This window comes from Hemitrygon akajei, chromosome 17, assembly GCF_048418815.1.
Source record: "Hemitrygon akajei chromosome 17, sHemAka1.3, whole genome shotgun sequence".
Classification (NCBI taxonomy): Eukaryota; Metazoa; Chordata; class Chondrichthyes; order Myliobatiformes; family Dasyatidae; genus Hemitrygon; species Hemitrygon akajei.
The window spans coordinates 91,042,451-91,056,639 of NC_133140.1; the positions used below are offsets into that span (position 1 = coordinate 91,042,451).

Here is a 14,189-nt window from a genome sequence, read left to right on the forward strand (position 1 = left end):
ATACAAGAGCAGCAATGTGATGCTGAGGCTTTATAAGGCACTGGTGAAGCCTCAGCTTGAGTATTGTGAACAATTTTGGGCTCCTCATCTAAGAAAAGACTTGCTAGCATTGGAGAGGACTCAGAGGAGGTTCACAAGGATGATCAGGGAATGAAAAGGTCATCATATGAGTAACCTTTGATGGCTCTGGGCCTGTACTCGCTGGAATTTAGAAGGATGGGGGGGGGGGGGGGGGGAAATCTCACTGAAACCTTTCGAATGTTGAAAGGCCTAGACAGAGTAGATGTAGAAATGGTTCCCATGGTGAGGGAGTTTAGCACAAGAGGGCACAGCCTCAGGATAGGAGGGTCCATTTAAAACAGAGACGTACAGTAATTTCTTTAGCCAGAGGGTGGTGAATTTGTGGAATCTGTTACCACAGGTACCTGTGAAGGCCAGGCTGTTGGGTGTTTTTAAGGTGGAGATTGATAGATTCTTGATTGATCGCTGCATCAAAGGTTATGGGAAGAAGGCTGGGGAGTGGGACTGAGGGGAGAAAAGGATTAGCCATGATTGAATGGTGGAGCAGAAATAGCCTAATTCTGCTCCTATGTCTTATGTCTAAACTGGAACAAAAACATCGACAAGCTGATCAGTTTCATCACATCACTCTCCAGGGACTGAATTTTTCCCAGATAATATTAGACTTCGGAAATTCTAACTTTGCAGAAAGACAGAATTTTACACAGACCAACAGTCAAGAGTGAGGAACCTTAAGAGGAATCCATGAAGACTGGAAATTGGCCTCTTAACGAGTGGATATATAGGGTTTAGGATGGTGGCAGAGGGACCACGCTGGGGAGTCAACATCTTTACCTCTTGGCTGTAGTGCAGATCTCCCATCAGGCTCCCAGCCAGGCCAGTTTCATGCCGTGCTTCGATCTCACCCTGCAGCTCCATCAACACCCACTCAGGGCTCGAGCTACATCTGGCACTGAGAAAAGCCAAAAGAGGGATTAAACCTTTGATCTGCCCATGGCAAGTAGGTAAGGAGGGACAAAGGAATTGGAGAGGGAGAGAGAGAAAAAACTGCAAGCAACTTGCTCTGCACCTCTCCCTTATTTGTCCCTCCCCACCCTTCTACTCACACCCCCTCCCCTTCTTCTTACACTGCCATTCTGCCATTTCTTCTTTTAGTAATGTTCAATGGCAGTTAGCAAACGTATGGTATGTGCATTACGGCCACCTACTGAGCTGGAGAGTGGAGCAAAGAGATAGTAAGCACACCCCCTTTAATTACCCTGCCCATAAAAAACACAGATATTAGCAAAAAGTCTAACACTGTTTAGAAAGTCAAATATGAACTTAAAGAAATTACATTGGCAGCAATATTCTAACAAATCACCAATATTAAACTGTCTGTCCCAAATATCCCAACTTAGTAAATCGGAGTTTCCTTTGCACCTCACAGGAACTGCTTACAAACAACATATGTACATGATTTCTTTCAAGAGCCTGTATCATGCATATTAGATCTGAATTATTCAACCTAGTATGTCTCATATGTGAAGGTGCAAGTACTATTTCTTCTCTCCTGTTATCGTCATGGCAATCCCTCGAGGTCGAGGATGATGGTCTTTGTTCTGTTGATCTATTTATGGGCTCTCAAGTGGCTTAGGAGTCCAATCTCGGCTTTGAAAGTTCTTCCGCATTCAGGACAGGTAGTTCCAGATGGCAGATCGGGCTTTAGTTGTTGCTGCCTCTCTTTCCATTTTCTTCTCTTTTCTTCTAATTCTGCACATCTGTTGGCTTCGAAAGTTGCTGTTCCTTCTCGGATGATGGCTTGCCAGAGTTTCATGTCCTTGGCATTGGTTTCCCAAATTTTGATGTCAATGCTACATTTCTTCATGTTGGCTTTTAAGACGTCTTTGAATCTCTTCTGTTGTCCCCCTCTTTTACATTTGCCATCTTAGTAGAAGATTTGTTTTGGCAGACTTTCATCTTTCATCCAAACAACATGACTGCTCCATCTTAGTTGGTTTTTGATAACGTAGGCTTCAATGCTCGTTGTTTTTGCTTCATTTAGTACGCTGATTTTGGTTCTTCTACCTTCCCAGCTGATATTTAAGATGTTTCGAAGAAAGCATTGATGGAACTTTTCAAGTGTCTTCAGATGTTGTTGGTATGTTGTCCAGGTTTCTGATGCATACAGGAGCGTTGGGATTACCACAGCTTTGTACATTAACATTTTGGTGTCTGTTCGGATGTCACAATCATGAAAGACTCTTATTCGAAGACGTCCAAAAGCTGTACCAGCGCATTTAAGATGGTGTTGGATCTTGTCATTAAGGTCGACATTGAAGGAGAGGTGACTTCCAAGATACGGAAAGTGGTCCATGTTTTCCAGGGTTATTTTGCCAAGTTGAATTGATGGTTCTATCCAATTTGTCTCAGTTGGTGATGGATGGTAGATTATCTGGTCTTCTTGGAATTGATGGTAAGTCCAAGTTTCATGTATGCACGGTTGAAGGCAGTCAGAATCTGTTGTAGGTGGTTTTCTGAAAGAGCTGCAACACTGTTGTCATAGAACATAGAGTAGTACAGCACATTACAGGCCCTTCGGCCCACAAGGTTGTGCCGACCCTCAAACCCTACCTCCCATATAACCCCCCCACCTTAAATTCCTCCATATACCTGTCGAACAGTCTCTTAAACTTCACTAGTGTATCAGCCTCCACCACTGACTCAGGCAGTGCATTCCACGCACCAACCACTCTGAGTGAAAAATCTTTCTCTAATATCCCCCTTGAACTTCCCTCCCCTTACCTTAAAGCCATGTCCTCTTGTACTGAGCAGTGGTGCCCTGGGGAAGAGGCACTGGCTGTCCATTCTGTCTATTCCTCTTAATATCTTGTACACCTCTATCATGTCTCCTCTAATCCTCCTCCTCTCCAAAAAGTAAAGCCCTAGCTCCCTTAATCTCTGATCATAATCCATACTCTCTAAACCAGGCAGCATCCTGGTAAATCTCCTCTGTACCCTTTCCAATGCTTCCACATCCTTCCTATAGTGAGGTGACCAGAACTGGACACAGCACTCCAAGTGTGGCCTAACTAGAGTTTTATAGAGCTGCATCATTACATCGCGTCTCTTAAACTCTATCCCTCGACTTATGAAGGCCAACACCCCATAAGCTTTCTTAACTACCCTATCTACCTGTGAGGCAACTTTCAGGGATCTGTGGACATGTACCCCCAGATCCCTCTGCTCCTCCACACTACCAAGTATCCTGCCATTTACTTTGTACTCTGCCTTGGAGTTGGTCCTTCCAAAGTGTACCACCTCACATTTCTCTGGATTGAACTCCATCTGCCACTTCTCAGCCCACTTCTGCATCCTATCAAGGTCTCTCTGCAATCTTCAACAATCCTCTACACTATCCACAACACCACCAACCTTAGTGTCATCTGCAAACTTGCCAACCCACCCTTCTACCCTCACATCCTGGTCGTTAATAAAAATCACAAAAAGTGGAGGTCCCAGAACAGATCCTTGTGGGACACCACTAGTCACAACCCTCCAATCTGAATGTACTCCCTCCACCACGACCCTCTGCCTTCTGCAGGCAAGCCAATTCTGAATCCACCTGGCCAAACTTCCTTGGATCCCATGCCTTCTGACTTTCTGAATAAGCCTACCGTGTGGAACCTTGTCAAATGCCTTACTAAAATCCATGTAGATCACATCCACTGCACTACCCTCATCTATATGCCTGGTCACCTCCTCAAAGAACTCTATCAGACTTGATAGACATGATCTGCCCTTCACAAAGCCATGCTGACTGTCCCTGATCAGACCATGATTCTCTAAATGCCCATAGATCCTATCTCTAAGAATCTTTTCCAACAGCTTTCCCACCACAGATGTAAGGCTCACTGGTCTATAGTTACCCGGACTATTCCTACTGCATTTTTTGAACAAGGGAACAACATTCGCCTCCCTCCAATCCTCCGGTACCATTCCCGTGGACAACAAGGATATAAAGATCCTAGCCAGAGGTTCAGCAATCTCTTCCCTTGCCTCGTGGAGCAGCCTGGGGAATATTCCGTCAGGCCCCGGGGACTTATCCGTCCTAATGTATTTTAACAACTCCACCACCTCCTCTCCCTTAATATCAACATGCTCCAGAACATCAACCTCACTCATATTGTCCTCACCGTCATCAAGTTCCCTCTCAGTGGTGAATACCGAAAAGAAGTATTCATTGAGGACCTCGCTCACTTCCACAGCCTCCAGGCACATCTTCCCACTTTTATCTCTAATCGGTCCTACCTTCACTCCTGTCATCCTTTTGTTCTTCACATAATTGAAGAATGCCTTGGGGTTTTCCTTTACCCTACTCGCCAAGGCCTTCTCATGTCCCCTTCTTGCTCTTCTCAGCCCCTTCTTAAGCTCCTTTCTTGCTGCCCTATATTCAATAGACCCATCTGATCCTTGCTTCCTAAACCTCATGTATGCTGCCTTCTTCCACCTGACTAGATTTTCCACTTGTTACGAATGTGCCGCAACTCTGAGGGGCCGAAGGGTACAAAGTCGCCCCCTCCTTTTTGAGAATCGCAAGATCGCTATTAATTCGGGTATGGGACCCAGGAAATGAGAGAAAGACGTCCAGAATACACAGGGTTTGGAATGTGTCCTGGCCTCAGCGAAACAAAACCACTGATAACAGCTATTGTCTCTTGGAGACGGAATTGTGTATTGAGTACTGTACTATTCATTGAAGCCCCTCAGGGGACGACCAGAGTGGGCTGGTTAAGGGATTGCATCATCCCAACCTGATTGACATCTGAGACCCCGTAAGGATAAAAGAGGGTCTGGGGAACAACCCCTTTAGACGCACCAGGAGAAACGCTGGAAATCCAGTGACAACGTTTGATAGCCAAAGCCGGTGGGGTCCATGTGTGTCCTCCCTTGCCTGGGTTGGCGGGCTCACCACGGAAGAACGACTTAGCTAAAGGAGAGGCCACAAGTGAACGGCCTAGCTAAAGGAGAGGCCACAAGTGAACGGCCACACCAACAGGACTCCTGACGGATCGAAATCATAAAAGGAAAGCCAGCAAGTTTTTCTCAAAATCTCTCTCTCTCCAACCATTGCAACCCAGCGGTCCCCAAAGGCTGCAGCCTGCATGAACTGAGTGAACTTTATATTTCCATCGGACAATACATTATCCCCTAGACAACGATAGAGCTTATTTCTTATTGATTATTATACCTGCACTTTTAGATTTAGTATTGATGACATATATTATCTGTATATTGGCATTGATATTATCTTTGTGTATTTTTACTAATAAATACTGTTAAAAATAGTATCATCAGACTTCAACGGACCTCTCTATCTTTGCTGGTAAGTGACCCAGTTACGGGGTTCGTAACACCACTTCACTTGTCACCCATGGTTCCTTCACCCTACCATTCTTTATCTTCCTCACCGGGACAAATTTATCCTTAACATCCTGCAAGAGATCCTTAAACATCGACCACATGTCCATAGTACATTTCCCTGCAAAAACATCATCCCAATTCACACCCGCAAGTTCTAGCCTTATAGCCTCATAATTTGCCCTTCCCCAATTAAAAATTTTCCTGTCCTCTCTGATTCTATCCTTTTCCATGATAATGCTAAAGGTCAGGGAGCGGTGATCACTGTCCCCCAGATGCTCACCCACTGACAGATCTGTGACCTGACCCGGTTCGTTACCTAATACTAGATCTAGTATGGCATTCTCCCCAGTTGGCCTGTCAACATACTGTGACAGGAATATATCCTGGACACACTTAACAAACTCTGCCCCATCTAAACCCTTGGAACTAATCAAGTGCCAATCAATATTAGGGAAGTTAAAGTCACCCATGATAACAACCCTGTTAGTTTTGCACCTTTCCAAAATTTGCCTCCCCATCTGCTCCTCGGTATCTCTGCTGCTACCAGGGGGCCTATAGAATACCCCCAACAGAGTAACTGCTCCCTTCCTGTTCCTGACATCCACCCATACTGACTCAAAAGAGGATCCTGCTACATTACCTACCCTTTCTGTAGCTGTAATAGTATCCCTGACCAGTAATGCAACACCTCCTCCCCTTTTCCCCCCTCTCTATCCCTTTTAAAGCACTGAAATCCAGGAATATTGAGAATCCATTCCTGCCCTGTTGCCAGCCAAGTCTCCGTAATGGCCACTACATCATAATTCCATGTATGTATCCAAGCTCTCAGTTCATCACCTTTGTTCCTAATGCTTCTTGCATTGAAGTACACACACTTTAGCCCTTCTACCTTACTACCTTTATACTGCTGCTCTTTCCTCAAAGCCTCTCTATATGTTAGATCCGGCTTTACTCCATGCACTTCTTTCACTGCTCTATCGCTCCGGGTCCCAACCCCCTTGCAAATTAGTTTAAACCCTCCTGAACCATGCTAGCAAACCTACCAGCAAGGATATTGCTCCCCCTCGAGTTCAGGTGCAATCCATCCAATCTGTACAGGTCCCACCTTCCCCAGAAGAGATCCCAATGGTCCAAAAATCTAAAACCCTGTCCCCTGCACCAACTCCTCAGCCACGTATTCAACTGCCATCTCCTCCAATTCTTATCATCACTATCACGTAGTACTGGCAGCAATCCTGAGAACGTCACCCTTGATGTCTTGTTCTTCAGCCTTCTGCCTAGTTCCCGAAACTCACACTTCAGGACCTCATCCCTCTTCCTGCCTATGTCGTTGGTCCCAACATGTATCACGACTTCTGGTTGCTTTCCCTCTCGTACCAAGATGTCATGCACCAGGTCAGAGACATCCCAGACCCTGGCACCCGGGAGGCAACAAACCATGCGGGTTTGCTTCCCGCAAAATCTCCTGTCTGCTCCCCTGACTATAGAGTCTCCAATGACAACAGCTCTCCTCTTCTCCGTCCCACCCTTCCGCACCACAGGGTCAGACTCAGTGCCAGAGGCCCTGTCACCATGGCTCACATGTGGTTGGTCGTCCCCACCGGCAGTATCCAGGATGGTAAACTTATTATTCAGGGGAATGGCTACAGGGGTGCTCTGCACTACCTGTCCACTCACCTTCGCTTTCCCCCCTCTGACTGTCACCCAACGACCTGCTTCCGGCAGCCTAGGTGTGACTACCTCCCTGTAGCTCTCATCTATGACTGCCTCATTCTCCCTTATGAGTCGAAGGTCATCCAGCTGCTGCTCCAGATTCCTCACACGGTCTTCCAGATCGCCCAGCTGCAAGCACTTCCGGCCGATGTGACTCTGCGGGAGAGGGGAGTTCCCACAAGACTGCCACACCTCACAGGAGAGGCACATCACCTTCTCAGGAGGCATTGTAAAGACTAACTGGGAACAAGCTCGTCCTCTGCCTCTTCTCGTCGAAGCCTCTCGAGTCAAAGCCTCAAATCTCCACTCCTTCACTGGCCCACTCAATCACTGGCCACTCCGCTTGAGGTAACCCTCTATTTATTTGTTTGAGCTTTTCAAACTGCTTGGTCACCTGACCTCGATTGCCCAATCAGCTGCTTTCTGCTGAGTCTGAGCTATTCAAATCTTGATTGTCTAATCAACGTTTATTGGAACTGTTTATTGTTCATCTGTTTATTGGAACTCGATGAGGGAACTCATGGATGTCTTGTTTTTGGACTTGAGACGGGCAAGATTGAAAAGTCTGCCATCTGTTCTGTAGACAATTTCGATTACTGGGGGTAGGTCGTCCTTGATAATGTGGATGATGGTTGCAATGAAGATGGTGAATGAAGTTGGGGCAATCACGCATCTCTGTTTTACTCCTGATCTAACTTGAAAAGGCTCACAGTTACTGTTGCTGACCATGACTGTGGCAAGCATGCCATAGTAGAGGAGTCTCAGGATTCGAATGTACTTTTCAGGGCATCCATAGGTGGACAGGACATCCCATAGGAGCTCCCTCGATACCAAGTCAAAAGCTTTGGTGAGGTCGATGAATGCCATGTACAAAGGTTGAAGTCGTTCACAACATTTTTCTTGTAGTTGTCGCATTATGAAGATCATGTTGATTGCTCCATGTGATGGTCTAAAACCAGCTTGTGTCTCCGGAAGGATCTTCTCGGCTAAAGGCTTGAGCCGGTTTTTCATGATGCGGGTGAGGATCTTTCCTGCTGTTGCTAACAGGGAAATTTCACGATAGTTTCTGCATTCGGATCGATCACTTTTCCTTTTGTAGATGGTAACAATTGCTGAGTCTCTAAAGTCTGCTGGTACGTCTTCATTTATCCAGATCTTGATGAGAAGTTGATAATGAAATGGGTTACCTCCAATTTGGTAGACCTCAGCTGGTATTCCATCGAGTCCAGTGGCCTTGGTGTTTTTCAAGGCTTTGATGGCTTCCTTGACTTCTTCAAGTGTTGGTATTTTGCTTAGGGAGTCAACGGGCTGTTTTGGAATGTTGTTAATCACATTTCTGTCAAATGAGTGTTTGATTTGGAAGATCTTCAAAGTGCTCCCTCCATCTAGAATTGATGTTAGCATTGCTCTTCAGGATGGTTGAACCATGTTTGCTTTTGAGAGAGGCTTGACCATGAGTGGATGGGCCAAAAATAGCTTTAGTTTGCATTGAAAATGCCTTGAGTGCCATTGGCGTCTGCTAGTTGTTGGATTTCCTGAGCTTTCTTCCTCCACCATTGGTTTTTCAGGTTTTGGGTGCTCTTCTGGACTGATGATCAATCCTGATGATTTTTAGTCTTGAACCCAATTGTTTCTTTGCAGGAAGTGATGACAGCGTTCTTCAATTGATTCCGGTGTTCTTCTACAGATGGTGGGATTTGTTGAGGCAGTCGTTCTTGAAGATTTTGTTGGAATTTCTGTACATGGTTGATGTCTTGAAAGATGTCAACATTAAATTTCTTAATAGTGTTCTGATTTTGGTGTTTCCTTTTGAGCCGAATCTTCATTCTCATGGTGGACGAGATAAGTCAATGGTCTGTCCAGCACTCGTTGGCACAAGTAACAGCTCTTGTTGTCAGTACATTTTGTTGGTCCCAAGATCGTACGATGACGTAGTCAATGAGGTGCCAGTGTTTGGAGCGTGGATGCTGCCAGGAGACTTTGTGCCTGCTTTTCTGGCAAAATATACCCATTTACCAGTTGTTGCAACGATCCTCTAAAGTTTATTTAAGTGCCATCCTTTCTTTTCCTTATCTCAACTTACATAGTTGCCACAGTGATTCAATAGACTTTTTGATTATGACCTTCACCTTCCCTTTATGCAAAGGCACCAGTATCTTTACATCCTTAATTTTAGTCATTGTTTGGATAGGACTGCCATCTTGTTTCCTTCAACCCAACATGGGCAGGGACCCATAAGAAATGGATACACAAGCCCAGACCCTGCAGCCTTCACAGATATTGTCCAATCTCTAGAAGAAAGCATGGGCTACAGTTGGAAAAAAAAATCTTTTTAAATAGACGTTAAAACCAAGAATAAATCAGGGCACAGAAGTACCTATGAGGGCGTACTTCTTCAACCCAATCCAAGCCTAAAATGACAGTAACCATCTCAGATGTGAATACTGATTCTTTGATAATATTTTCTTACGTCACATTAACAGAAACACCTGAACAATCTGTCACTGGATCTTTTCAACTCTGTGTCGAGATATGTCAGAAATCATAATGTCTGCCTTATGTATATTGCTGAACTTCCTGTGCCAATGACATACAGTCACATCTCATCTTGATCTTTTCTTAAAGGCTTAAATCAACCACAGGCAACAAAGTTACAAAACATGGAGTGAAAAGGGTACACTTAATTAATATCCACATTAATACACATAATCCACATTAAATATCCCAAGATTTGGTGCCCCATTCAGTTCCCATCCACCCAAAACTGAAAACCTTTTGAATATGGTGCTCCCAACACTGTAATAATGTTGTCAATATTGGATGACCAACTTCATTGTCTTTTTATGTTAACCCCTATACCACTGCTCACTGTAACCTGCATAGATGTAAAGGCACAGTACTTCATCCATTTCTATCCGTAATGCCAAACTTGGGGATGATTTAATAGCACCATAACATAATCTCAATGTTTGAGGTTGAACTTTATCTAGAGGCTTTAAGATTGTTGAAGAGACTGACCCATCAGCAACACATCCATAATCAAAGACAGATCTGATTAAAGCAATATACATTTGTTTAAGTGACCTCCTATTCACACCCCAATCACACGCAACTAAGCACCTGAGACAATTAAGTGTTTTTCCCCACTTCTCTAGTATTTTATTCACTTGCACCTTCCACGGTACATAGAAACTTCATCATTAACTCTTGTTTAAGAAAATTACCATATAACTTGAGATCAATAGTGGGTGTGATGCTCTTTTTAGAAAAACAAATAATTTTGCAGCAGAAAATTTAATCCCCCACCTACATCCCCAATCCTCTACTTCATTAACGGCTGCTTGTTTTTTCCTAACTATATAGTTTATATTCCTGCCTATCTTCCACACTGCATCATCAGCATATAACGATTTGGAAGTGTCAGAGCCAACAGTTTAACATCATTGACCATAATATTAAAAAGGAATGGTTATACGCTCTTCCCTGTGGAGCCCATTCTCTATCTCCTATTCCTTAGACTGTTGTCCCGACTCTAACTTGCATCTTCCCGTCACATAAAAAATCTCACATCCAAGTGAACATTTTTACCACATATTCCCGTCTTTTCAAGTTTAAGCAGCACTCATTGAGTCTCTTTCTCACCTTTGCAGCGCTACGGGGATTTGAACCATCTTCCCGAGTCCTGACGCCGCTTCTTTCCCGCCTTTCGTCACGTCCTGTCCTCGCGAGCGAATGGCATTAGTTTCCGGGTGAAGGGTCAGTGTCGGAAGATCGTGCTACGTCTTTTTCAATCCGCGGTCCCGGCTTCTGGCATGGGCGAGTTTCGCGTTCACCGTGTCCGGTTCTTCGACCTCGTGCCGCCCGCCATTCGCAGCCTGGATTACAACCACGCCACCCAGCGCCTCGCCCTCGCCCGTGCTGATGGCTCGCTTGAGATCTTCAACTTCGCTAGTAACTTCATTCAGGAGAAGGTGAAGTCCCGGGGACGGGGTGCGCGGGCCTTGTCATCGGTCCGGGGCCGGGGGCCGGGGGCCGGGGTTCGGGGGGGGGGGGGTGGTAGCCGGTCAGGGGACGGCGGTTCTGGGGATCCGAGCATCTTGCCACCGGTGGGAAGGGGCGGGTTTACCCGGTTACAGGCCTCTTTACTCTCCCTGTCTGATCCCTGCTACGAATGTTGAAGACGGCGAGATTCCCGAGGTTGTAGTCAGACTGAGACTGCTCTGGAGTTTAGTAGAAACATCATTTATCTCACCGAAATATATAACCCCACCCAGGTTTGACTGGGTGCGGAGCAGGTGGCGGCCGTTTTACTTGCAGATAGATTACAGACGACACGTGGGAGCCTTTTAAAAGTGAAAAAAAAATCGTCTGAGCTCAAGACCGGAATGTTCCTGTAAGGGAGGTAAGTCCAGGCAACCTCAGGGTCATGATTGAGGAACTGATTAGAAAAAAAAAGCATACAACAGAGTAACGCGCAAAACTTACAAAATCAGCAGAAGGCAACTAAAAAAGCCGGACCAGATGAATTGCACCCTAGGGTTCTGAAAGAAATAGCAGTAGAGATTGTGGAGGCATTACTAATGATATTTCAAAAGTCATTGGGCTTTGTCCTGGTCCCAGAGGACTGGAAAATTGCAAATGTCACTCCACTCTTTAAGAAAGGAGGAAGGCAGCAGAAAGGAAATTATATACCATGACCTCAATGGATGTCAAGATGTTGGAGTCGATTGTTAAGGATGAGGTTATGGAGTACTTGGTGACACAGTACAAGTTTGGACAAAGTCAGCATGGTTTCCTTAAGTCTTGCCCAATGAATTGCCTGTTGAAATTCTTTGAGGAGATTACAAGTAGGATAGATAAAGGGAATGCAGTGCATGTTGAATATTTGGATTTTCAGAAGGTCTTTAACAAGGTGCCACACATGAGGCTGCTTACCAAGTTAAGAGCCCATGGCATTGCAGGAAAGTTACCAACATGGTCAGAGAATTGACTGATTGGTAGGAGAAAGCGAGTGGGAATAAAAGGATCCTTTTCTGTTTGCTTGCCAGTGACTAGCGGTGTTTGCAGGGGTTGGTGTTGGGACTGCTTCTTTATATGCTGTATACTGATGATTTAGATGATGGAATAGATGGCTTTGTTGACAGTTTTACAGATGATACAAAGCTTGATGGTGGGCAGGTAGTGTTGAGGAAACAGGAAGGCTGCAGAAGGAATTAGACAGATTAGAAGAATGGGTAAGAAAGTGGTAAATTAAATATAATGTTGGAAAATGCATGGTCATGCACTTTGGTAGTAGAAATAAATGTGCAGTCTATTTTCTAAATGGGGAGAAAATCCAAAAATCTGAGGTGCAAAGGGACTTGAAAGTCCTTGTGCAGAACACCCTAAAAGTTAACTTGCAGGTGGTGAGGAAGGCAAATGCCATGTTAGCATTCATTTCAAGAGGTCTGGAATACAAGATCAGGGATGTGATGCTGAGGCTTTATAAGGCACAGGTGAAGCCTCACCTTGAGTATTGTGAACAATTTTGGGCTCCTCATCAAAGAAAAGATGTGCTGGCATTGGAGAGGGTTCAGAGGAGGTTCATAAGGATGATTCTGGAAATTAAAAATTATCATACGAGAAACATTTGATAGCTCTGGGTCTGTACTCCCTGGAATTTAGAAGGATGAGAGCTGGATCCCATTGAAACTTTTTGAATGTTGAAAGGCTTAGACAGGGTAGATGTGGAAAGGATGTTCCCCATTGTGGGGGGAAGTCTAGGACAAGGGAGCACAGCCTCAGGATAAAGGGATGTCTATTTAAAACAGATGTAGCAAAATTTCTTTAGTTAGCTGGAGGTGAATTTGTACTACAGGAGGCTGTGGAGGCCATGTCATTGGGTGTAGCTTGAATGGTTCTTGATTGGGCAAGGCATCAAAGGTTACTGGGCAAAGGCTGGGGAGTGGGACTGAGGAGGGGAAAAAAGGATCAGCCATGATTTAATGGCAGAACAGACTCGATGGCCCAAATGGCCTAATTCTGCTGCTCTGTCTTATGGTATTCATCACCCTTTTCAATTTTGTCCCCTTCTACATTGAAACTCATCCCATTCACTGCAATTTTGCCCTATCATTAGTCTCTCCTTGCTTGCAGTATCACTACATTCTGCATCGGTTTGTAAAATCCTACCCCATCCTCAGCCTTATTGCTCTGATTCCCATCCCGCTGCCGAATTAGTTTAAACCTTCCTGAACAGCTCTACCAAACCTGCCTGAAAGGATATTGGTCCCCCTTGGTTTCAGGTGTAACACATATCTTTTTTTTTCATTTTCTAAAGCTTTATTTTAACAAGTTGCAATTATAACTTCTGAATTAGATACTCTAAAGTTTTTATGAACTAGCCAATAGGTCCCATATGTACAGGCAAAATAAAATTAATCATGTCTACAAATTTAAATATATTCAAAGAAATCTTTTTCAAATGTTTCAATGTGCAAATATTCACAATGACAGTAACTACATTTTTTATTAATGATAATTCAATCAGGCCCAAAGATTTGTAGTAAAGTGTTAACAATTGAAAATATTTTGTAGGGTATATTAATATATGAACCATAATGAAGGCAAATAATTGTTCCCATCAGGAACCATTAGTCTTTCTTTGCATGGATGATATATTGTTGAATAATGCATTCTGTTTATAAAGAGCATGAATGAGTAGTCCTGGGGTAATATTTCAATGAAGAGGTGCGGAGTATGTTTTTTTTTGGAATTCAGCAAATGTAGCTGCCCTAATTATATACATACACTTTTGAATTAGATATGAACAAAACAATTGTTTTTACAAATGTTAATCTTTACATTGTTGCCACAATATAAATAGTACCATATGTCCTGTTAGACAGCATTTTCCAGGTAAAGACATGAAAAGCACAGGGCTTTGGATAAACAAGCTTGGTCAGAAGTACAATATATCCTATGTAGCATTCCAAAACTCAGTTCAACCAGCGTCAAAGGAACTAAACTTAAGAAGCAGTGCATAATTCACAGAAGCAAATAACAATTAAAAC

General features: G+C 44.2%; 2 protein-coding genes across 3 annotated transcripts in view; one reads left to right on the forward strand and one right to left on the reverse strand.

The window, feature by feature from the left end:
- Positions 1-10,997, reverse strand: part of chtf8 (CTF8, chromosome transmission fidelity factor 8 homolog (S. cerevisiae)) — a 159,413-nt gene extending 148,416 nt beyond the window's left edge. Inside the window, exons 1-2 of one of the 2 annotated variants that reach the window (XM_073070545.1) lie at positions 10,780-10,997; positions 856-973 (exon numbers count right to left, since the gene is read on the reverse strand). In XM_073070545.1, coding sequence (XP_072926646.1) covers positions 856-973; positions 10,780-10,808 — 147 coding nt within the window. In that variant the 5' untranslated portion in view covers positions 10,809-10,997. The remainder of the gene's footprint in view (positions 1-855; positions 974-10,779) is intronic. The other variant, XM_073070544.1, reaches the window with a different exon arrangement.
- utp4 (UTP4 small subunit processome component) overlaps positions 10,876-14,189 on the forward strand; it is a 90,550-nt gene continuing 87,236 nt past the window's right edge. Inside the window, exon 1 of the mRNA XM_073070543.1 lies at positions 10,876-11,108. Coding sequence (XP_072926644.1) covers positions 10,950-11,108 — 159 coding nt within the window. The 5' untranslated portion in view covers positions 10,876-10,949. The remainder of the gene's footprint in view (positions 11,109-14,189) is intronic.